Raw genomic sequence first — 26,784 nt, 5'->3', positions numbered from 1 at the left:
TGTTGCCAGTGTTTATGCAACAATGAATTTCTGCAAGTATATTCGTGCTGCTGTGTGCTGCTTCCATTAAAGTTTTCATGCAGTTTGTTCAACCTTGTTGCAATGTAACCAGATAGTGATGTGGATTTCCTGCTCAATATTCTATACAAAAATATCTGGTTTAAATTTCATTGTTCTTTGTGTTCATTTATATCTTTCTTGAGTAGTATACCAACACAAAAGTTCATCCATTTCTTTCTTAAACATTACGTATCAGATATGAGGCAGAATCCTTCCATGAAGTCACTGTGATAAGGTGCTCCATTGTCACAATTCACCCATAGAAAATTAATATTCTGCTGTCTCTCTCTCTCTCTCTCTCTCTCTCTCTCTCTCTCTCTCTCTCTCTCTCTCTCTCTCCCCCCCCCCCCCCCTTCCCTTCCCTCTCCCCGTTCTCTATCTCTTCTACCCCATTCCCTCCACTTTCCCTCCATGCCCCTCCTTAAATCTTCCTTCAATATCTTCTTCTTTTGTATGTTATCATGTCATGTCGTGTCATTTCAGTAATTGGAGATATTTTATCTATTTTTATGTAGTTTGTATTTTTATGATTAACTTTCTGAGTTTAAATGTTATGCTGTGAAGCTTTTTTACTCAAGGCATTTTTATTGTGACACTGCACTGGAATGTAGCATAAGCATGTGTATATTAGTCATGCACTGTTCACATTTTTTTTAAAAATTTTATTCAGAGTTTGTTGCTTGGTTCTGATCATGTAATTAATGCCTGCACTGCTACTGTGTGTGTTCAGTTTTTACGATTATTTTGTTTTGAAGAATCATGAAATGTATGTGCTTGAAGAAGCCTGTAGCAACAAACTGCCTGAGTACTGAAAAGCCGCCAAGCTGAATTTGTGAATTGTTGCAGCAGATACATTTTATTTCCTATCTTCCATTGTTATTCACAATGCACAGTTAGCACTTTTTATTTATTGGGTGGTTTTTTGATGGAAAATTGATGCGTGTACTCTGCAAAAAGGCGGTAAATTTCTAATCAGTTGGATTTAAAGTAATCCATCATGAGACGGATCTCATTTCTGTTCTTTGCCATCTTCTTAATTGCATCAAGAACACTATTAATTAATTAATTAATTAACCCTCTTACACAGACAATAAAATTCTACGTTGGAAATACACTACTCAGCCAAAACATTATAATCAGCCATCTAGCAACATGTTGGCCCATCTTTATCATTCAAAACTACTACAGTTTTCAGAATGAATATTCACTCTGCATCAGTCTGTGCGCTAATTTGGAATTCCCTGGCAGATAAAAACTGTGTGCCAGACAGGGACTTGAATGTGGGACTTATGCCTTCAGCTATGGAAGGCAGAGGTCCTAGATTCGAGTCCTGGTTCAGCACAAAGTTTCAGTCTGCCAGGAACTTTCAACTGCAGTTTGATCAGAATGGGTTGTTTAAGTCCAAGTGATCTGAGTGGAAGCAGTTGACACCAAAAATGTATGTACAATCGATTGACATGTTTGTGAACTGAGATGAGGTTGCAAGCTCATGACTGTTACTTGATGAGAACATATATGGGAGTAAATTGGGATTGATAGGTACATGTCTTTTTATAGATATCAACTGTTGTTTGTCATCATTGTTCTCCATTGTAGCAAGATATTGGCTTTGTGACAAAGGAAGTAGTTCTGCGGAAGGGTGCTATGTCTATTGGGAAATACTTCAGGTCTTTGGTGGTTTAGCTACATGATATACAGAGGTCCAAGTAATTGCTCTCTGTAGCCTAATATTATCAGTTGTGATGCATGCACCTACCATGGTGGGCCCATCAGTCCTCCCCTTCATTTTTTCCTTTTTATGTCGCTACCCCAGCATAGTGTTACATGACTATCAACACACTGCATCCAGATTGGTCACTCAGTTGATTTCCATTGCTTCATGATTCATGTTCTCAAATTAGATATGAAGGTGAAACATTCTGACATCTACCATTAGCTACAGTATTAGTCATCAACTTATGAAAAGTAATTAATGACACAAGCTGATGGACATCCATGAAGGTTGGCATTTCCATGATACTCACTCCCAACTGGCTAACCATCAGAGTCCGCCATTCATTGAAGTGGCTTAAACCAGCAGCTTTCTCAATTTTCTGAACAATGAGATGACTGTATGATTTCCTTGTATCCGTTTTAGTTGTTCTGTACCTTCTTTTACCTTGACATGGTCTCCAGATAATGCGAGTTTCCTAAGTTCCATGGCAGAGCATGCCCTGATTTTCTTGCTGACCAGAATATCCACGACACTTAGTCAAACCAAATACAAAAGAAGTAACAAAAATGGGAGTACTTATTTAACCACCCACTTAAAAGAAGAGTGCCAAGTATGTGTGTGTGTGACTAAGTGGGCATAGGATTTGACATCCTTGATGATGAATTCATATTTAAGTCTTTTGTCTATCTATCAAAACTGATTCATTCACCAGTATTCTCTACATTGATTTTCATTCACCAGTATTCTCTACATTGATTGGAAAGAACAATGCCTCAAAATAAAGAGTAGCACACTTTTGTGTATTGTCATATCAGGCAGTTTGAGTGCAACTGGCAAAATTGCATTTCTACGTATTAATTTTTAATTCTGTGTTTCTGCCTTGCCTTTCATCACACCTGCTGTGGATATGAAATAAAATGCATGGTCATGTGAGTACCGGCTATTTTGCTGAATGATAAACATTTGTGCCATTTAGCTGAAGCAAAAAATGATGTGTCTGTCAATTAAGAAAGACTGAAGCTCATTGGAAATTACACCTTATAACCTGTAAAATATTAGCTGAATCATTAATTTTTCATCCTAATTAACATAAAGCTGTAAATCACTCTCCTGTGTACATAAATATCTACATTAAAACTATGTAGTTTGATTGCATTTGCCTGAGGTACATCTTTTTTCCAGGACTTTTTCCAAAACCGTTAATACCATTGGCCAAACCACAAAAAACACCATCACCAAAATCGGTCCGTGTTGTTTCTCCAACGTCAACTCCAACATTGGTGGACTCTTTGTCACCTGGGACCTGTGTGCCAAAACAATCACCGGTTCGTCCGACTGAACTGGTGACTACCACCGATACCTCTCCCTCGGCACGGTTGTCGCCCTCTCCATCTGGTAAACGTCTGTCTTCCACTCCAGAGGAACCACCAGCTGATCCTGCAACGTGTGAGATTGTGCCAGGGAAGGAGACAACTGTGGAGATAAATAAGGACAAAATGGGACTTGGACTCAGTATTGTGGGTGGTTCTGACACCTTGCTGGTAAAGCAATCTTTCCTATATTTTGAACTAATCCGAGGTTTAAGTAATACGTAAAATTGTTTTTAAAGCCTGTGCCAGAATGCTTTTAAGTAATTTAGATGAGCAATTTGTTTGCCATATATTATGAAGTGAATAGATAAGCTTATGACAAGAAATGTACTACATGCATTTCTAAGATTTACACCTGTTCTGGCTTGAAATATTCATGTACCTCAGTTGTCTCATAAGGAAACCATGTGTTGGCAATGCACTTCACAATTTCATTACATTCCAATGATAAATTAGGGCCTGTAGCTACACAACTGCGGGGTGGATAACTTCCACATTATTATTCCTATTTGTTATCCTGAGCTGCTGTATGAGTCCAAGTATATGAAAAATTGTGGAAGTGCAGAAATTTGTAAGAACCAAGTGCCTATCATAGTTCAGAAGATATGATATCACAAACACTGAGCTGCATGAAAAACTGCCGCCTCATGGATGACATTTAAATTTATTACTTGTTTGTACTAACTTTTGCAGACAATCATAAGCCACTGCTTGTACTTGCACAGAAATATCTTTGTGCGACACTTAGTCATAAACATTGAGATGTGTGAAAAAGTGCTACACCTTGCATAAAGTTTTAATACATTTATTCTTTACTACTAAGTCACTCCTACAGTCAACTTTCAATTGTAAAGCACAAATGACTTTAGGGTTTAGCTATATGAAGAGCCGTTACAAAGTTGTGTTGTAGAAACCCAACATAAAAACACTGTACACTACAAACACAGCTCATTTTTTTTTATTTTCATTTCTAGTAGAAAACTGACAAAATCAGTAACCGGGCAATGCCGGGTTCTAGTTGATAATATAACTGTACTTCTTTGAGGTGATAATTAAAACTGTTCCTTTCGGTCATATGCAAAAAGGGTTTGATCTTAGACGATATATTTCTATTACATGATGCTTCAACATCTTAGTTAGAAATTAAATTCTATTTGTGTTTAAATAAGATACATCATATGTGCAGTGACTATATATTTCTATTCTGAAGTACAAACATTTTTATTTACATAATTGATGACTGTATCCTTTCACATCATCTCAACTCTACAGCATTCTTGTACTTTTCACTCTTAAAAAGTAAATAACATTTGGATCATAAACTCTGCCTAGATGCATTGAAAACTCACCTCCTAATTAACATATACACATTAATGTATTGGATTTAAACATTACAAAGAGACTGCATGGTTGGCCAGTACTTGCATTCAGGAGGTGAATGCCCTAGTACGGTGGATATGTACGTAAAGCTGTCACCATCCCAAAGGTTCATTGAACATCACAGTCCATTGGCGGATACGGTTCTATTAGAAGTGGTACACCATTGTCTTCCTCCAGTCTTTAAACTGACTTCTCCACCCATTTGTAATGGGTTCTACAGTTTAATATGGACTCTGAGCTATGGTGCAACTAGAAATTTTCCACATTAAAAAATTGCAGAGAGGAGCACTTAAAGTAGAAAATACTAAATATAGCTTTCAAAGCAATATTGGAAAGTCCTAGGTAGAATACAAATAGTGAAATGGGTTAAGGTAACAACGTACAATTTACAGGGGTAGAAAAAATGGAAACACTAAAAACACAACGTTACCATTCCCAATATGGTGTAGTAAAACTGTTGGCATTCAAAACAGCTACCAGTCATCTCAGAATGGATAATTACAGGTCCTATATGGTTGTCGAGGGAACCTTATGCCATTCTTCCTGCAAAATAATGTTCAGGTAACAATGATGGAGGTGGAGAGCCATTACATGTCCTTCTTTCCAAAGTAAACCACAAAGACTGAGTAATATTGAGATATGGTGACTGTAGTGGTCAGGTGAGATGTGACAATTCATCCTCCTGCTTACAAAACTAGTCCTGGACAATGCGAGCTTATGAACAGAGGCCCTGTTGTGAAATGCAGCATCACCACTGGGGAACATATATTGTACCATGGGGTGGACCTGCTCAACCAAAATAGTCACATAATCCGTGGCAGCAATGCAACCTTGCAGAGTAACTTGGGGCCGTGGAATACCATGATATGGTTGTCCGAATCATGGCCAAACCCCCTTCCTTTCACTCTTGGCAGCAAGCATAGGCTTGGGATAGAATACGCCAGATGTAAACTTGACCAGAAGTTGGAAACAGTGTGGAACAACACTCACATGACCAAATGACTTTCTTTCATTGCACCATAGCCCAAGTTTTATGGCTTTGGCACCATGCTTTCCTGTTACGGACATTTGCATCACTGATGTGTGGTTTTGGAATTCCAGCTTGCACTGCTGTTCACACATTATTGAGTTTCCTCCATATTGTTTTAGTGCTGACAGGGTCCATTAATGTGATATTCAGTTCTGCAGTTACTTTAGCAGCTGTTGTCCTGTTACTTTTTGACAGAATCCTCTTCAATGACCACCTGTCATGATCAGACAACATACACTTTTCATGCACATTGTGACTTCGTGGATGATGTTTTTCCACGTCCCCTGCATGCAGTATAAATATTCAATACAGTGCCTCTTGAAGTGCCAAACTCTTCAACTACCTTGGTTACGTAAGCAGCCATGTTTATTTAGCTCCAACATCATGCACTCACAACTACACTGAATGTTATGACTAAGAGTGACACTTGCAACATATTGAACAGGGCAATCTTAAGCCATGCAGGGGACCACGGGTATCTACAGTATGGGACCGCTGGGCACAAAGTGTATGGGGCCCTTAAAAAATAAACACATCAGAATGATGTACATTTGTTAAGTGACTTTGTTGGTAAGCATTATATACTTCAAATACAAGTGATTAGTTCCACAGATTGACTTCCATTCAAATTACTAGTTTCTTTAGAGATGTCCGAAATGTAAAGTCTTCAGTTATGTCCTCAACATCCAGTTTTTGAAGGATGTCACTTTCTATGCATATGACTGGCACAAAGAGTCTGGGTCCCTGTAACAAAAAAGAAGTTCAATTTGAATGAGCAAATCAGAATGTACATTTGTTTATATACTTTATTGGTTACTACAGTTAGCATTATACAAATCAAATACAACTGACTACTGTTTTGCAAATCGGAATTATGTTGAAGTGCAAAATTGTCTATTATGTTTTCAAAGTTCTTATTGTTGAAGGATATCACTTTCTGTGCCCATGGTTTACCAATTAGTAAGTTGTTCCTGTATATTAGTCATTTGTAATTCATTTTTTATTCTCTTTGGTTGTGAAAATTAACATTGTCCTATATAATTGTTTGCCATTAGACAAAGAACTATCCTGGTAGCAACTTCTACATTTGGGAACGTTCCTTCTGTTTCATCCCCATTTATTAGAGAATGTAAGGCTGAAATACACAATTCTGGAGATTCGTTTGGAATGTTTTTCAAGTATTGCCTTAAATGAAAATATTCTGACATGAGCTCACTAGCGTCAGTGTCTTCATGATAGAATTCCGCAAATTCTTTTCAACTATTTCTCAACTGGTTGGAATTGAATTGTTTTAACTGAGAAAAAAAACCAAAACTTTTGTTAACTTCTTCGTATGGTTTCAAATGTTGCTTTAAATGAGTATCCAATTTGTCAGTTATAGGCAGAAAAGTTTTTACACAAAATTTTTCTTTGGCGTTCAATTGCACAGTCTCTGACAATTCTCCGAAAAAAGTGGTACTCGTGCTGTGAATTCTTTTCCTTTGGGAATTATATTTGTAGTCAGCACTTGCATTTTTCTCTTTGGCTGACTATTCATACTGATTGAATCTACTGCATCCAGAACTGATAAAATTGGCAAGAGATCCAAAAAGTTTTGTTGCAGCATCTGTTTTGATGGCTCTATTATGTAAAATTATGCTTGTCTTATTGATAATTCTTGAAAGTTCATTCCATATCTGCCTTAGGAGAATAGTCTCCAGTTTTTTCATTTTCTTGGCAAGGCTCAAAAATATGATCGTAGCCATTATGCAAAGTGTTAAGAGCATCAGCGTATGCAGACCATCTGGTTTCAGAGAAGGGATTCAGAAATTTATCTGCACCTACGAATTCTGTCAAAATTTTCAATCGATTGTTTGAACCTCAAAAAAATGTGAACAGTTTGTGGACAAAGTGGAAATATGCTACTGCTTCTGAAACATATCCAACCACCTGAACACTTGCTAAATTGTGACTGTGCGGCACATGGGACACAAATAGTAAATTCACGTATTTCTTGTATTCTTGTCTGAAGACCAGAATACTTTCTTGTCATATTTGTTTCATTATCATAGCTCTGTCCACAACAATCCTTTATTGAAATGTCAAGGCTGTCCAAAAAATTAAAAGTAGTATCTGGTCTATTTTGAACTCTATGCTTCTCCATAGGCAAAAATCACAAAAATCTCTCACCAGGGGGTCCGTCTTTTATGTACCAACTGATGAAAGTTAGTTGGTCAACATGAGAGAGATCTGGTGAGGAATCTATGCTTATTGAGCAGTGTTTGGTTGCTTTTAGTTCACTGACAATCATTATTAACACTTTCTGTCCTATTATATTAATACGTTCTTTGCAAATATTCACAGACAAATATGATTAAGTTCCTTGGCATGATTGCCATTGTTTAGTGTATGATCAGAAAGAAAATGGCCAAATTTGCTTATTAATTCTAAACATTCTAAATAATTGCCATTATTTTGAGACCCCAAAATGTCATTATATCCGTGCAACCTAAGTCCCCTTGAAGCTAAAAATTTCACAACTGTAACAATTCTTTTTAGTATGCATCTTTGTATTGACTGCAAGAACTCAGATTATTTCCCAGAAACTTGTTAAGTAGATGGAAGCAACAACAATATACAGCCTTCTCTTATGGTGACTATGAAGCCACTTTCTTTATACACACTCACCATTCATCAATTTGTGAGTGAAAACACTCCTAATTAAGTTTCTGGTTTTTGTTTGACCACTTACATCAGAAGAATGTGTATAAGTTTTGGAAAAGTAACTATTTTTAATTTGGAAAAACTCTAGCCCTTTGTGAATCCAAATATCACCCACTTCTTCCATTAAAAATTTTATCACAGTTCACAAGGGTCATGATATATAGTTTCTAAAATGCCTCTTGTTTGGAGAGGCCAAGTGGCTTGAGCTGGAAGATGTATGCTGTGATGTGTGTGCATAACTGGAACTGATGAGCTCTAAACACAAATGTTATCCTATATGTTGGAAATGGGCCCCATTTCTTAGCTTTGAGATGATGAGATCGATGAATCACTGTACCTGTTAGTTTCTTCATTGGTAAAGAATGAAGTTAGTTTAGGTAGTGTGCTTGTATTTTCTCCTTGAATAGCATGGCCGGCATATCCCCATGATTTTTTTGCGTTTAGGGTTATTGTAATGAACCCATTTTTCGTCTCCAGTCACAGTGCAATGCAGAAATCCCTTCCGTTTTCGTCTCTGAAGCAACTGTTCACAAACACCATTCAACATCTCTTGGTTTCAGCTCACACGGGACCCAAGTTCCTTCTTTCTAAATCATTTGAAGTGAATCTTCATCCACCAAGAAAAATTTTGTTTTGGGAAGAGATGGAGGTCTGACAGAGCCATATCAGGTGAATAAGACAGGTGTGGCAACAATTCATATCTTAGTTCATGTAATTTTGCCATGGCAATGGCACAAGTGTGCAGGCGTGCATTGTTTTGATGAAAGATGACTTTCTTCCTTGCTAAACCTGGCTTTGTTTTGCATATCTTTTATTGCAATTTGTGCAGGTAGTTAGCATAGTATTCTCCAGTAATTGTTTGCCCAGTGGAGAGATAATCTATAAACAGAATCCCCTTCGCATCCCAGAATGCTGATGCCATGACCTTTCCCATCCAAGAAAATTTTGTCTTTGCTTTCTTTGGTGGTGGAAAATCAGCATGTTTCCACTGCTTTGACTTTCTGTTTTGTTGTGAGAGTGTGATTGATTGTCTTTTCTGTTTGCCTGTCTGTGCCTCAGCGCTCATCTTCACAGTGAGTTGTCACCTGTCCTCATTAGTACTGATTTTCAGAGTATTCGCACAAGTTATGTGTTGCATGGATTGATCACCACGGGCTCATTTCATCAACATGGTGTCTGTGACATGTGGACAGCTGGCCAGGAGTGGACTTCAATGCCAGACCAAAATTGCAGGCCATTTGTGTGGGTATCCCTAATGGATCAGGCCTGCCGATCTGAAGCCGTTGTTTCCCACTAACGTGCAGTTCCTCCCTGCCTGATCTAGTCTCACTGATCTGCCCACAGGCCGGGTCTGTTTGCGTGTGACATACTTGATGGATTTTTGTGGTTTATCCATGGACCCAGGACTTCTGTGCTGCTCGGCAGGCCAGAGGCCAAAGATGATAGATTTCAGTAATTGTGACTGTCTCACTGCAAGTACATTGTATAGTGTGACATTTTATAGACTTTTATTCATTCTAGCACATTTTGGCACTTCGAAAGTAGTTCATATTTTAGAAAGTGTGGACGATAAGAAGAAAAAAATTGTGGCAGTTGTTGGCGATTTGTACGTTATGTACTCATATATTTCTTGAAAGAAAAATTGCACAATACCTATAAAAAGAAATGATTGTGTGGCATTGATGGACTGGAGGTCCCATTTGGTGAAGTTTGGCTGCTGGGTTGCAAGTCTTCGTTCAGGTGATGCCACATTAGGCAACTTGCATATTGGTAATCATGAATTGATGATGAGGACAACATAACACTCAGTCCATGAGTGAAAATCTAACCCAGCCAGCAATCGAGCCTGGATCCATTGCATGGTAGGCAAACATGTTACCACTCAGCTCAGCAGGCGGACACAAAATGCCTCTAAAATACACACATCAAAAAAAGTTTTGCATCACCTCAGTTCTGGTAGTTCCTGAAGCTGTACAGAAAATTGGAATAGAGATCAACATAAACATCATTTCCACTCTTTTTTTATTGGTCAGGAAAACCACACATTGTGTCTTGTACCACCATACAGCGAGACCTTCAGAGGTGGTGGTCCAGATTGATATATACACTTCTAATACCCAGTAGCACATCCACTTGCATTGATGCATGCCTGTATTCATCATGGCATACTATACACAAGTTCATCAAGGCATTATTGGTCCAGATTGCCCAACGCCTCAGTGGTGATTCAGCGTAGATCCCTCAGAATGGTTGGTGGGTCATGTTGTCCTTAAACAGCCCTTTTCAATCTATCTCAGGCATGTTCGAGAGGGTTCAGTCTGTAGAACATGCTGGCCCTTCTAGTCGAGCAATGTCGTTATCCTGAACGAAGTTATTCACAAGATGTGCACGATGGGGCGGTGAATTGTCATCTGTGAAGACAAATGCCTCGCCAATGTGCAGCCGATATGGTTGCAGTATCGGTCAGAGGATGGCATTCATGTATCATACAGCTGTTATGGTGACTTCCATGATCACCAGTGGCGTACGTCGGCCCCACATGATGCTGCCCCAAAACAGCAGGGAACCTTCACTTTGCTGCACTCGCTTGAGAATGTGTCTAAGGCATTCAGCCTGACCAGGTTGCCTCCAAACACATCTCCGATGATTGTCTGGTTGAAGGCATATGCGACACTCATTGGTGACGAGAACATGATGCTAATCCTGAGCGGTCCATTTGGCATGTTGTTGGGGCTCATCTGCACCGCACTGCGTGCTATCATGGTTGCAAAGATGGGCCTCGCGTATCACGCAGCCGATTGCGCGATGTTTGAGTCGTAACACGACGTCCTGTGGCCACACAAAAAGCATAATTCAACATGTTGGTGTTGCTGTCAGGGTTCCTTCGAGTCATAATCGGTAGGAACCAGTCATCCACTGCAGTAGTATCCCTTGGGCTGCCTGAGCGAAGCATGTCATCGAAGTTCCTGTCTCTCTGTATCTCCTCCATGTCCAAACAACATTACTTTTGTTCACTCTGAGACGTCTGGACACTTCCCTTGTTGAGAGCCCTGCCTGGCACAAAGTAACAATGCGGACATGATCAAATCGTAGTATTGTCAATCAAGGAATAGTTGAACTACAGATAACACAGCTGTGTACCTCCTTCCTGGTGGAATGACTGGAACCGACCGAGAGAGATGGCGAAGTGGTTAGCACACTGGACTCGCATTCGGGAGGACGACAGTTCAATCTCGTCTCCGGCCATCCTGATTCAGGTTTTCCGTGATTTCCCTAAATCGTTTCAGGCAAATGCCGGGATGGTTCGTTTGAAAGGGCACGGCCGATTTCCTTCCGAATCCTTCCCTAACCCGAGCTTGCGCTCCGTCTCTAATGACCTCGTTGTCGACGGGACGTTAAACACTAACCACCACCACCACCACTGGAACTGATCTGCTGTCGAATCCTCTCCGTCTAATAAGCGCTGCTTATGCATGGTTGTTTACGTCTCTGGGTGGGTTAAGTGACATCTCTCAACAGTCAATGGGACTGTGTCTGTTATACATTATCCACAGCCAACATCTATCTTCAGGAGTTCTGGGAACTGGGGTGATGCCTTTTTTGATGTGTGTAATTGAGAGTGGGTAATAACAGATAATAATAAATGTAGTAGAACCAACATTTTATTGGCGGTCACCTATGGTGTTGGTTTACACATCTCTTGCTTGCCTTATACACTTTCTTCAAGAGGCCTACTTTTTTCTGAGATGATTTCTGAAATAAGTGAAGGTATTTCAAATCTGCTACTCCAAGGAACTGCATATTTTTGACACAAATGTTTTTTTCATTTTATTGAATTAAAATAACATCAGTTGTCTTAATGAAACACATACCATTTGGCTTGCTTTCTCCATGTAAAAACAGTTTATTACAAAAGATGTTATGTTAGTACTTAAGATTTTTCTGCACGCATATAGAAATACAGATGTCCCCACATTTTTCTGCACGCATTTAGAAATACAGATGTCCCCATATTTTTTTGTCAGCCTAAATTTTTATTCACCCTTGAGGTCTCAGAATTTGTCAGGGAAAAATGCTAAAACTTGTCTGGAAAACAGGGAAATATTAGGAAATTTCGCTTGGGAAAACTTGTGGTAACCCTATTCCTTCACACCCTCAACACCTTCTCTTCCAATTGCTTCATGTTGTTCTTCTCAGTTGAGTGTGCCACCTTCCTAGACAATGACCTCTCCCTTTCTGATGGCTCCATCTCCTCTTCCGTCCACATGAAACCCACCAACAGTACCTGCATTTCAACAGCCATCATACCTTTCACACCAAAAATTCCATCCCATACAACCTGGCTAGCTGGGGTATGGCATATCTGCAGTGAAAACAATTCCCTTGCTCAATATGCTGAGGGTCTCACCAAGGCCTTCACAGACAGACACTGTCCCATAGATCTAGTACACAAACATACCTCCCATGCCATTTCCCCTCACAACCCCAATCCTCTCACCACTCTCATGAACTGGCCACAAAGTAGTGCCCCATTCGTCACACACTACCACCCCAGACTGGAACAACTGGAACTGTGCCGCTCCCAATCACTACCCTTGCCACAAGGATCGTATGAATCACTGTGGAAGACCCGGGTGCAAGACATGCCCAATACACCCACCCAGCACTTCCTATTCCAGTCCTGTCACAGGTTTATCCTACCCCATTAGAGGTGCAGCCACCTGTGAAAGCAGCCATATCATTTACGAGCTCCACTGCAACCACCACACAGCTTTGTGTATTGGTATGACTACAAACCAGCTGTCCACCACGGTGAAGAGCCACCACCAAACTGGTCAAGAGCAAAGTAGACCACACTGTGGCACAACATTCAGCTGAGAGTAACATGCTCGATTTCAGTAGCTGCTTCACTACCCAATCCATCTGGATCCTCCTCTCCACTATCAGCTTTTCTCAACTGCACAGATGGGAGTTATCCTCCACTCCCGTAATCATCCCAACCTCACACTGTCCAGCCAAAAGTTTCCACACTCTCATTCTACCATCTCCTCCCCATTCTCATCTCCCACCCTGTTTACTTGTAGCCCTGTGTCAATGCATTTGCCCGTCTTTGTCCGCTCCTCTCCTTTTTGTTCCTTTTTTCCCATCTTCCTGGCCCACAACCTCCTGATGCTGTGCCTGTTTGCTTTCTAGTCCCTGTACACACCATTAGACAGCATTCTTCTGATCTCTCACCTGTACCCTACTATCACTGCCCCTTCCCTGCTCCCTCCAGATTGCTGCTGCCATCTCACATGATAACTACACTTTTGGCCTGAGCTGCCGGTCGTGTGTGCATGGTGTGATGGCTGGAGTGTATGAATGTTGTGTGTTTCTCTGTTTCTCTTTTGCTGCTGAAGAGTCCGGTCAAAAGCTTTGTGTAAGTGCCTTTTAATCGTGCCTGTTTGCAACTTAGTTTTGTTCTTTACGGTAAGTGACATTTTAATTTCCACATGTGGTGGTAATATTTGTTGATTGTGTACCATGTCTATATTTCCATAACACAAACATGCCTGAATGTAATGAACATCTGCTTCCATGATAGACTGGAACTACTCTAGAGGTACCATCTCTCAACTTTTTCTAGCACATTTTGAACAGAGGACCATGGAATGTTCAGCTGCTGTGACAGCTGGTGCACTTCTTGAAGATCGGACATTCAGCATTCTCAGCCATGTCAACAGTAGCTTCTTCAATAGTCTGTGGCACAGTTGTCTGTCAGCCTTACCAGGAGCATTTCCCAAATCGCTAGTTGATTCTGACTTCCAAGTCATGTTCTTCAACTCCGATCCAGAAAGAGGACATTTCCATATTCATTTAATGTGTCTATATTTGCCAAGAGCAGCAGCACTGTTGCTGTTGTTTTGGTGAAAAAGTATTATGACTAAAGCCCTGCCCACCTTATCCAGACTCATGCTGTCTGCACTTGTAATGCACACTGATACTTGTGTTTCAGCCCCATGTCATCGTACCAGTACCAGTGCCTAATGGCAATTCATTACATGATCACCACTAACAATGCAAATACTGCAGACACAGTGTGAACATAATTTCGATAAAGTTGGGTGCTTACGGTAAATAGTTTTCCATCTACCCTGCCTCAAGTAGTGAAAGTTTAATTACAACCATACTGTAGTACAGAAGATAACTGAAGGAAGTACACCCACTATGAGACGAACTAAATGACACTTTTATTCAAAGACAGCATAATTGTGTTTGAAGCTTGTCATCAACGGAAAGGTGAAGTACTCGCACAGGTATGGAGAGCTTCGAAAACTAAAACGATTCGAGTGATCTCTACAATACATACTGCCACCTTGACTGACATTCAAAGAAAATGAAGAAAAATCAATTACACAATTAAAAAAACCTGAAAGTGTATTAGACTACAACAAATACAGGAAAGGAGTGGATCGGGGAGACCAATATTTGAGCTATTACTCTATATACAGAAAAACTATAAAAGGGTCAAAATAGGTTTGCATGTACCTCTTTAATTGCTCATTATTTAATGCGTTCCGTACATGGCAATATTTCAATACAGACCACAAGAGTCTTAAAAGTATCTGATTCGTGGATAAAAGACCATGTACCTCCTTCTGTGCTAAACTTGGGGGTTGTCTCTGCATCGCATATGTCTCCTCATGATCCGGTTGACAGACTTTCCAGTCTTATAAAGCAACACCAGCTAATACTTATTTCTGAAACGAATAAAAAAATTAAAAAAAAAGGAGGAACTGCCACATATGGTCCAAAAACATTCAAGTCTTGTGGAGTTGTGTTACATCTTGGAGACTGTTTTGCTGCATAGCATATGAAAGAGAAATACTAAGTACCAAAGACAATCTAAATAAAGAAGTATATGAAGCAAAAAAAATTGTATTTATTTACGTATGTATATCTTCAGAATTTTATGAAAGTAGGGGAACAGGGTTGTGAACTTATGAGAACTAATGATGAGATTAGTAAAACTTAATGATTTATAATCTCCCGATAATGTCAAGAACGGCCAACGACAAGCCAAGTAATCCGAGTTACCGCTGCCGGGACCAAGCGAATACACTTGTACAAGACATGTGAGTGGCAAAGTGTTAATAGCGTTTTTGATCACCATAGACAGCAATGCATGTTCTACAATATGCTATCATGCTAGCCATAAGGTTGGTAAGGAGTTCTTGTGATAAAGCAGTCCATTCTTCCACCATCATGGTTGACAGTTGTTGGATGGTCTTTGGTGCATGTGGATGTGCTGCTGTGTGTCTCCTGAAAGCTTCCCATATGTGCTCATTGGGATTTAAGTTGGGGAAATGAACAGATCAGTCCATTCACTGAACATCCTCTCATTCCAAGAGCTGCTCTACCTGCAATTTTTGATGCTGTCTCGTATTGTCATCTATAAAAAAAATTCCGGATTGAATGCTGTCATGAAAAGACGCACATGAGGAAGGAGCACAGTGTCACAATAATATTGATTGGTGAGTGTACCTTGTTCAAAGATATGGAGATCAGTGCTTCCATGCAACATTATGCCTCCCAACACCATAATACCTGTATATATGTCAACATGTGACCACATCAAAGAGTGTAGATAGAGCAACTCTTGGAATGGTAAGATATTTGGTGAATGGACTGGCCTCTCTGTTTCCTCCCAATGTAAATCCCATCGAACACATATGAGATACACTGGGGAGACATACTGCAGCTCATCCACATGCACCAATGTTCATGAAGGAGTTGCCAACCATGCTGGTGAAGGAATGGAATGCCCTACCACCACAACTCCTTACTAATCGGCCAGCTTGGTAGCATATTATAGAGCATGCATCACTGTCCTTATCACATACGATGTTAAGGTCCAAGTCCTGCCTTTTGTAATGTGTAGGGGATTGTCATGAATCACAGTGACTTAAATGTAATTATTGTCTTTAAATAAAAGTGCCATTTTATTCATCACATTGTGTATTTCTTTCAGTTATCTTCTGTACTATATTATAGTAGTTCTTTCTGTGGATGCTCAGTGTTTCAATGAGCTATGCTACTTGGTAGTTTAAGGCAAAAACTAGTTTTGTCCTTAAGTTTTGTACACCAGTGTAGATATAGATGTGGGTTTGTGGAAAACTGGAGTGTATAGGATACCATGCCAGTGTAGCAAAGCATACACTGGTCAGACTATAGTGCATGAAACATGAGGCCACTTTTACCTTTCACAGCCTAACAAGTCATCTGTAGCTGAGTATTGTATCTCCACTGGGCATTCTGTGGATTATTCTGGTATGGAAATCTTGGCCACAACAAGATCCTTCTGGGATTCAGTTATTATGGACTCTGTGAAAAAATGTTTGATGGAAGATATTATCAATTTTAGTGGTGGCTTTCAACTTGATAAGTCACGAGACCTCATGATTTATTTAATATCTTTAGAAAGAACAAATAGTTATGCACAGTGATATGTATAGTGACAGTTAATTTTGTTATTTTGATGCTTGAGTTTTAACTCCATATGCCCAAAATATCACAGGGGATATGCATGCAATGTCACCGTTACTTGTGCATCTGCATGCCTCAGATGAAGCAATATTTGACAGGGACCACTAAACTTGACAGAGGGCACTCATACAGTGCTAACATTTGCATGCATGTAAGTGTTGGTTTTAACTATGTTACTTGTACCAGCAATTTTCAGTGTAAAACATTCATCTTTGGCTGAAATATTGTGGCAAAATGTTGACACCTCTCATCTGAAATAGAGAAACCTCATAGAAAATTGTCAGAGAATGTTTTACTGAGGCAATAATACTAACTGGGGAAGAGAAGTGGGTAGAGACCTCCAAGTTAAGTTAGCCAAAAATGTTGAAATGTGATTTACTGTTTGCAGAACATTTGGTGTATTACATCATATGACGTATAAGTGAATTATACATATTAGTACGTGCATTCTGGACAGCTAATTTGTTCCAATGTTCTTCCAATGTTCTTAAATAATTTTGAACAGCGTTTCATTATAAGATTTGCTTAAAATATAAAGAATAGTTCATTTTAACCACTTTTTTATTTTATATATTCATTTTTTAGTATGTCATCAAATTGTATCTTCATTGTGTGTTTTTGTAATGAGGATTATGCAGATGAATGCTTTAAACTCCCATTTTTATCTGTTTACAATGGCTTCCCCCCCCCCCCCCCCCCCCCCCCCCCCTCCCTACCACTCCCAGCATGACACTCTTCATTTCTGACCAGTAATTTTCACTTTGATAATTTTAAAGTAAATAGTTACCACCTTGAAACTAAAATTTTCATGTGGAAGTTATCTCATTAAACTATTCTTTATGTATATCTAGGGTGTGATAATTATTCATGAAGTTTATCCCGATGGAGCAGCAGCGAAAGATGGAAGACTCAAGCCTGGTGACCAAATTTTGGAGGTTAATAGTGAAGACTTTCGGAATATAACACATAGTAAGGCTTTAGCTGCTCTTAGGCAAACACCTGCTAAGGTAATAATCTATTATCATGGTTCATCTGTATAGAAAAATGTCTTCCCTGCAAAGATCTCTGAACAATTATTATTTTCAGGTTAAAATGGTAGTATTTAGAGATGAAGCATCAACTAAAGAAGATGATATATTTGATGTGATGGAGGTTGAACTTACAAAAAAGCCTGGTAAGGGACTGGGACTTAGTATTGTTGGAAGGAAAAATGGACATGGTGTCTTTATCTCAGACGTTGTAAGTATTATTCAAACTGTCATTTTGCTACTGATGTACCTAATAATAAATTAAAAGAATAACAAAAATTTCCACAAAAAAAGCCTACATCAGGATGATGACTGTATAATAAAGTAGAATATACAACTTGAGTTTGAAAAGGTAAATTTATTGTTAATCAATGGACAATCCAGGATAGAATAATGACAGTATCGTGAAAAAGGATAGATTGGGAACTCTCCCTGCAATATATCCTACGTTCCTATAACCTCTTGGCCGAAACCTTCATTAGTCACTGCCCTTCACACACCTATCCTCTTCCCTGTTTCCACTCCAGCACTTCACAGCCTTCTATTCCACCAATGTACCCCACAGTCTTTCCATTTGTCTCATTTTCTGCTCCCCACGCCCCCTGTCTAATCACCCACATAGCTGCCCTACCCTGCTCCCACCACATCCTTCTATGCTCCCAAAAGCAGCACTTTACCATTCCCCACTCCTACCCTGCTACCCTCCCCTTCCTCACCCGAACCTCCTCCTTTCCTCATTACTCCCAACACACAACTGCCCACATTGCTTCTCCCATCATGCACAGTTTCTCACAATCTGGCCTTAGTGGCCAGAGATAGTGGTCATGTGTGTGGGACTTGTTCTTGCTTGAATATTTGTGTGTGTGCTGTCTACTATAGATGAAGGCCTTTTGGCCCAAAGCTCACTTGTTTAGCAGTCTTTTTGTTGTGTCTGTCTGTAACTCAACATCTCCACTATATGGTGAGTAGCAGTTTGTAATTTCTTATTTAATAGTTTTGGACCTAAACAAGTATAAATAAAGACAACAAAGAAACAAAATTTTAAATGGGAGTGCAAGATATGTTGAATTTGGATTGGAATAGAAGTTCATTTTTATTTATTAATAGATATAGTTTGGTGTAAGATAATCATTTTCTTGGTAACATCTACTTTTCATATTTAGGTAGTGGTCTAAGGCTCATTTTCATACAAAAAAATTGTCTCTTGGTTTTAGAGAAATTATTCCAAAGTTATTGAGATAGGTGGTCAGATTTACTAATATTTAAAAAAGAAAAACTTAGAGCACTGTTATAGCCCAGCCAACCAAAATGGCAACTGTTCAAAAAATCATTTTTTAAAGCAATAAATGTTGGTGAATTTAGTCACCTGTCACCATAGCCTTTGCAGAAGTCTAGAGCAACAGGGGAAGAATTGCTAGACAGAAAAAAGCCCTGTATATCATGGCTTGAATGCCAAGAAACAGAGAACACCAATCAAGTAAACAATGGCCATAAAAGCTTGTATTGTGTGGTCAGAATAATCTTTTCCTTCTTTTTATGGGCAGAGAATTATATCAGGATGACAACTTTTGGAAAAACAAGTATGTGAATTAACTTGTTGGAATGTTTGTTTCTTGGTCATAGCTACCTCCAGAGCACTACTGACCTTGGGAATCTTTGTTGTTGTTCATGGGTTCTCATGCATGGGCATTTCCTCTGCATGACAGTGAATGCAACGGAGTGTAATGTGTATGTGATAATTTTTCATGTAGCTTTGAATTCATCATTTGCACAAAAGCAGTGATGGTTTTTTTTTGTTTTATAAGAAATATAAATATGAATTTACATTCATATTTATATATTGTTCTACACATCTACATGGAATATTAATGTGTTGGTTCTTTTTACTAATTTCAATGCAGAGTTGTACTTCGCTGACTTTCTCACAGTGTCGTGCTTCCATTCAACAATGACCATTGTGTCAATAACATCTGATTTGATAAATAATGCATTGTTGACATCAAAGCCCTACTGCACAGTGAAACGGAATGGTGATGGATACAGTTATAAAGAATTTTTAGGGGTAGCGAGAGCTTATAATGAACAGAATTGTTGATAAAACTATAAATCACAGCTGAATATACAATAATCACTACTAAGCAATGTGGAAACTCATAAACATTCATTTAAGTCCAAAAAAACTGGAAAAACAGAAATTGATTTAAGAAAATTTGGAATTTCAGTATGGAGAAACCTGGAAATCTCAGGAAGATCTTTTGATGAAACAGTGTGGCCACCCTATGTATGGATAATATTAGGAAAAGGATAGATTGCTACTCATCATAAAGATGACGTTTAGAGCTGCAAACGGGCACAGAGAAAAGGCTGTTACACATTTAGCTTTTGGCCAAAGCCTTTTTTAGAAAAGAAAACATATGTTAAAACAAGAAAGCATACCTCAATCATACATAACTGCCATCTCCAGCATCTTGGACCAGAATGCGACTGTCACTGTTGCAATCTGTTGCGGGACAGGAAAGTGGGAGGGATAGCAAGGTAGAAGTGGGGGACGAGAAAAGTGCTGTCTGCTGGAATGTGCAGGGACTAGATGGAGGAACAACAAGACTATCAGATGCAGCATTGGGCGGCTATGGGGCAGGGAGGTGGGGGGAGGAGCAGAAGAGGACAGGAGCGAGGAAGCGGAAATAGGAGTGGTTGTGTTGGCAGAGAGTGGCACACATTTAGGGTGAGGGAACTTGAGTAGGGAGGAGGTAATAGGGCAACTGATGGGTGGAGTATGTGAGGCAGTAAGTTACTGTAGGCTGAGGCTGGGATAAATTTGGTAGTGGAGAATGTGTTGTAAGAATAACTCCCATCTGTACAGTTCAGGAAAGCTGGTGGTGGAGGGGAGGATCCAAATGACCTGGTTTGTGAAGCAGCCATTGAAACTAAGTGTGTTATGTTCAGCTGCACATTGTGTCACAGGGTGCTCTACCATACTCTTGGCCACAGTTTGGCAAAGGCTGTTCATCTTGGTGGACACTGATTGTTAGTCATACCAAAATAAAAAGCTGAGCAGTGATTGCATCAGAGCATGTATCTGCCATGACCTTGCCTCTGGTAGGATAATCCAGTGACAGAACTGCAATAGGAAGTGCTGGATGGGAGGGTTGGGCAGGTCTTGCACCTGAGGCTTTCACAGGGATCTGATCCCTGTGGCAAGATATTAGGGTTAGGAGTGGCATATGGATGGACTGGAAAGTTGTAGAGACAGGGTGGATGACAGAACATTACTTAGGAATGGTGAGAAGGATCTTGGATAGGATGCCTCTCATTTCATGGTGTGATGATACGTAATCAAAGCCCTGATGAAGGATGTAGTTCAGCTGTTCCAGTCTGGTCTGGTATTGAGTGATAAAGGGGGCACTCCTGCGTAGTTGGTTCTTGGGGATTTGTGGGGAAATGGCACAAGAGATCTGTTTGTGCACTAGGTCTGAGAAGTCCTTGGTGAGACCTTCAGCATACTGGACAAAGAAGTTCTCGGAACTTCAGATATACTCTCCCACTTTCCCTGAGTGGCTAGGATGTATGAAAGGGTTGGCTGCTGTCATAATGTACTTGCTGTTGGGGTTTAATTTGGACAGAGGTGCAGGTGGAGTCATCATAGAGGAGGTGGTCAACCTCCAGGAAGGTGATGTGCTGGGTTGACGAGGCTCAGACGAAGCGGATGGGAGGAGAACATGTTAAGCTTGTGAAGGAATGATAATGTGGTGTCTTGGCCCTGAGTCCAGACCATTAAGATATCATCAGTGACTAGACCAGAGGTTTGAGAGACTAAGAATGTTTGAGATATGAGGTAGTGAGTCTGGAGACTGAAGGACTGTGGGAAAGTTAATGTTTATTAGTGGCAATTAGTTGGAGGTGTTGGTCAATGAGGGTCACAATTCTTTAATTCTGGGCACAATAGCCAGCTACAACGGGGTAGCCAGGATTGTTGGGTGTGTGTATTTTGGAGAGCATATAGGAAGTAAGTATGTCGGGTGTCATTAGGGGTGAGGAGGGAAATGGACTCTGGGAACAGGTTTGGGAAAGAGCCTAAGTCTTTAAACTGGGACTCGATGTTATGTTGGACCTCTGGGATGGGGTTACACTGGCAGAGTTTATAGGTGTAGGAGTCAGACAATTGGCAGGTAGTTGCTGCTGTTCATAACGAACAGTGGTGGAACCTTTGTCTGCAGATAGAATGATTAGGTAAGGTTTATTTTGAGGTTGTGTGTACCGGTCCCGCCTTATGCTGAAAGACTGGTGGTGTTAGGAAGGATGGTGTGGCCAAGTTGGAGGTGAGGAATTCCTGGAAGGTGATGAGGGAGCAGTTAGGTGGGAGGGGAAGAGGATCATGGTTGGATGATGGCATCCAGATAGGCAGAGTTCAATATTGAAATTGTTTTTTTTTGGTTGGAGGGATTGGTGGGAAAGAAGTGTTTCCATTGCAGGAATTGGAAGAAGGAAAGTTGCTCTTTGACAAGTCTAACATGGTTAAATTTGGATGTATGTCTAAAGGCAAGGTTTTTGAATAAAACAAAAATTTCTGTGGGGCCGAGGATTTTGGTGGAAAGGTTAACAACAGTGTCCCAGTAATGTTTTGGGTCCATTGGTAGGGAGTTTTGGGGAGAATGGCGTGTTGAAAAGGTCGTCTAGGCAGGATCTGAGTGTTATGAGGGGTTTCTAGGCAGGATCTGGGTGCTATGAGGGGCTTCTAGGCAGGGCCTGGGTACTATGAGGGGTTGATGAGGAGGAACACTGTGGGTAGGGTAGAGTAGGGTAGAGGGATGGGAGTTAGGTTTACAACACATCCTCTACTCCCAGAACCATTCCAACCTCAATCTACAGTGATCTACTGTCCCCACATCCTCCAACCATCAGTTTCCACCCCACTTGTCCTGTCACCTCTCTATTCACATCCCCTCACCCTTATTGTGTGCTGCCCTCTGCCAACACATCTGCTCCTCTTTTCCCTCTCCTTCTCCTCTCCTTTTCCACTTTTCCACCCCCCCCCCTCCCCCCTTCCCCCCCCCCCCCCCCCCCAAATCCCCTCTCCCAACCTCTCTGCCTTACAGCCTCCTGATGCTTTACCTGGCAGTCTTGCTATGCCTCCAGCCAGTTCCCGAGCACTTTGCCAGAAAGTATGCATCTCTTTCCCCACCTGAACCCTGCTATCCCTCCCCCTTGCCTGCTATACTCTAGGTTTCCACTCAGTGTTACAATTGCATTCTGATCTGAGCTGCCAGAGATGATGGCCAAATGTGCATGTGTGTGTTTTCTTTTCTTTTGTTTTCTTTTCTAAAGAAGGCTTTGGCCAAAAGCTACATGTGTAACAGTCTATTCTTTGCACTCAGTGTTTCATCTTTATGGCAGGTACCAAGGTATCCTTTACCAAATATTGTTGACACTACAATCTAGAGTTTCCATTGTTTAAATTGGTATGTCATTATTATACTTAGTATTGATACAGAAAAATTTATGGAGTGCACATGTATAATAGTAGTTATTTGTGAGAGGACACTAGAAATACAGCTACTGATCCACTGTAAATTAAAGAACTCAACATGTGGCTCTTAACAGAATTAAATCTACAGATGTAAAGATAATACCTGGAATACCACAGGGAAGTGTGATAGGTGGGATAGCACTGTTGCTGTTTACAACATGTATAAATGATCTAGTAGAAAATGCCAGATGCTCTTTAAGGCTATTCACAGATGATGCAGTTGTCTATACCAAAGTACCAATGCCAGAAGATAGTAAGAATTTGTAGAACGACCTGTAGAGATACAGGCTCTGGCAGTTGGTTCTGAATGTAAATAAATGTAACATATTGTGCATAGATAGGGAAAGAAATCCACTATTGTAAAGCTACACTGTTGATGACAAAGAGCTGGAGACAGCATTTGCTGTAAAATATCTGGGCATAACTATTTGAGTGGCCTTAAGTGGAATGACCACATAAAACAGATAGTGGAAAAAGCAGACAAACGAAATAATCTTAAGGCTAGGCACAAACTGAGACGCATATAGTGCATGTTGTGTGACGCAGTGCACAATTTTTTAACTTCACAGGTTCGAATGGGACCACACAAATAGGGACGCGATGCGACATACATCTGTGCCAAGTGTGGCACAGTTTCTCGCGCCGTACAAGCACTGCAGGAGGGGTGAGGCGGGGAGCAGGAAGGCAGTTTTGTCATATGCTCACTTTGGCATGGCAAATATGGGCAGTGGAAGTATTGCTGAGTAGTGTTTCATTTTTCGCCGTTTAAGTTCTCCATCTCTTTTCGTTAGTACATAATAGTTTTCAGTTACATATATTTGAACAGTTCTTTTCTTTTGTTTGTTCTTTTGTTAAGAACAATGCACAGTTCAATAACTGATGAGCCATTAGCCACTGGGATTACATCTTCTGCCTGCACAATGTTTTCAGATCATAAGAAGGGACAGACATTTCATGGTGAGGGTAGTGAATAAGGAAGTAAGGAATATTATAAAATCATATGATCTAGAAACAAGACAGGAAAGCAAAAGCAGGTTATCTACTTGCTGCCTGTTATGCTGATGTATCTGTATGATCTGTTGCTAAAAGTCAAAAAGGCGTAATTCCCACAGATATGACCCCTTTGTGCTTCTGGAAAAAAGCATCCAAGATATGAAGTAAATAAGTTTCACTTGGATGTAGATGCAATGAGAGACATTATACTGTGTACATGTGGACATCACATTTCCACTGCAAGCTAGAAACAGTCGAAAAGCCCTCACAAACAATAACAGGGTGTATACTACCTGGGACAACCGGGAGATCCGGGAAAAACCCGGAAATTTTTTCATCCGGGAGAAAACCGGAAAAAAACCAGGAATTGTTTGAAATTCCGGGAATTTTTCATTGTTTTAGTTTTCAGTTTAATTTTTGTGATTTTGACTGGTAAGAACTAATACTCTAACAAAGAATATTACTGTATCCCGCTATTGCGTAATAATACTGCAGCAACAAAACATGAACGAGAGGGGGAAAAAAACAAAAATAAAACTTAAGGAAATGCGCCGTATACAACAACAAAACACAGTGCTCATACAAGCGCCTGCCAACAACAAAGTGTGTCAAAGGCTTTAGGAAGACTATGTAATGCTTCATAACAACAAATTGCCTCCGATGAGCGTGACATGGCAACTGTTTACATTAGATTCGTTTGAGCATTTGTGGGCGGGCTCTTGCGCATGCACAGTTGAGTCTTGTATGAGTAGTACCTTCTTTCGCTTCTGGTTACAGAAGTATGGCTGGACGCCACTTAGTATTACACCGGTTCGGAAATATAGTAAATCTGGCGCTGATGCCCAGAGCAGTCTGAGCTGTGGTGGGGAGATGGGTTGTATCCACATGAACTGTGTTTTAAGTTTAGTGATTTTGTTGTTTCCACTTTGTTTATTGTTCTCACGTTAAATGATAACAAACAGATTTTTGCGACCGGGAGTTATCAAATGAATTAAAATACGTTCGCATAATTATGGAAGGCTAAAATACATTATTAGTTTTAGATTTTATTTCCACCTTCCTGACAGTCAAGCATTAATCGCCTTGCAGAATAATGAAGTTATTTTTGCCGGTTTGCTAAAGAGATTTGGCTTTCATTAATCTTTTCTGCTTTATTTGAAACGAAGTGTTTAATTTCCCACTACATTCCGATGCTCTAGAAGTATCCTCTGTTGTCTTGTTTTTTTTATGACATAATGTAAGATCTTTTAATGTTTTACACGTACGAACATACGGGCTTCCTGCATCATCGTAAGAGCGTAAGCTTGGTGACGTCTTATTATCTGGTGCTCTCTTCCAACTGCTGAAACGAACCTATTTCTAGCAGGTGGCAGGAAAATATTGCAAATTGTGGTTTGAAAAGCGTTATATTCCAACCAAATATCCTTTTACGCAAGATGAACTATGTGCGAGAATTTAAAAATCAACTCTTTCAGGACAACCATTTAGAAGAATTTCGAACCCAGAAGATTGGACATTTACGTCGTTATTAAAAATGTTACTGGCACGTTTGTGTGATGTATCTTGACGTGTAACACGCGCAAAAAAGATCAACATTTTATGTGGAAGTTTAGCCTCTCTTCCAGCTTATTAATCTTTGAGATCAATATTACATGTGAATGCTATGTATATTAATTTAAACGATTAACTTTTCTTATTTGTGTGTTCGCACTACTTAAGAGTGATCTTGCTATTGGCTGACTACATCAGGTGTCCTATGCTGTCATCAGCTGGCGAGAGCTATGACTGACTTACAAAAGCGCATCGCAATCTCGTTTTCAATGCTTTGGAAAGTGACATGCGGTGTATGGTGGAATTCAAATTTATACCTTCATAATACGGAAATATGCGGCGTACATGTTGCTGCACATCAAAGGTCTTTCAAAACGTGTTTTCCCCCTGAGTTTTGTTTTTGAAAGTGCGGGGAAACTCTGCAATGGTATATAAAACCACAAACACTCAAAGAATCGATGAATTTTACAGTGCCGAGGAAGAGTATACTGTCACTTAACATGGAAAAAGTGTATTTCCACCTGGAAGAAAGTGTATTTTTAACCAGGAAATCCGGGAAAAAGCCAGGAATTTTTTTTCCTTGTCCACGTATAGACCCTGAATAATGTTTTAACTGGCTCACCGTCACAAGAAAACGAATTTCAACGGTTGCATACATGTTATCAGCACTAATGAACTAATTATACAACAGGCTACACAAATGAAAAAATTGTCGGTATTATTACAAAATTTTGAATATCGTGAAAGAGTATGGTGATTAGATATATTTAATTTGATGAAATGTATTGCTGACAAAGACAGATCTACTTTCATGACAATGGCTTTTGAACGACATGAACTCTCACTCACAAGGCACACAGGCCTAGTTTCTGCATTCCTGTCACACGCATTATTCTCAGCTG

At 40.0% G+C, this 26,784-nt stretch overlaps 1 protein-coding gene across 7 annotated transcripts in view; it reads left to right on the top strand.

The window, feature by feature from the left end:
- Positions 1–26,784, top strand: part of LOC126365733 (multiple PDZ domain protein) — a 2,074,088-nt gene that overhangs the window by 1,979,230 nt on the left and 68,074 nt on the right. For 6 of the 7 annotated variants that reach the window (XM_050008182.1, XM_050008180.1, XM_050008179.1 and 3 more), the window contains 3 exons: positions 2,957–3,315; positions 17,635–17,790; positions 17,870–18,022. In XM_050008182.1, the coding sequence (XP_049864139.1) occupies positions 2,957–3,315; positions 17,635–17,790; positions 17,870–18,022 (668 nt within the window). The remainder of the gene's footprint in view (positions 1–2,956; positions 3,316–17,634; positions 17,791–17,869; positions 18,023–26,784) is intronic. The other variant, XM_050008184.1, reaches the window with a different exon arrangement.

This window comes from Schistocerca gregaria, chromosome 4 (assembly GCF_023897955.1).
Source record: "Schistocerca gregaria isolate iqSchGreg1 chromosome 4, iqSchGreg1.2, whole genome shotgun sequence".
NCBI classification, from domain to species: Eukaryota; Metazoa; Arthropoda; class Insecta; order Orthoptera; family Acrididae; genus Schistocerca; species Schistocerca gregaria.
This window is presented reverse-complemented; position numbering and strand designations above follow the sequence as displayed.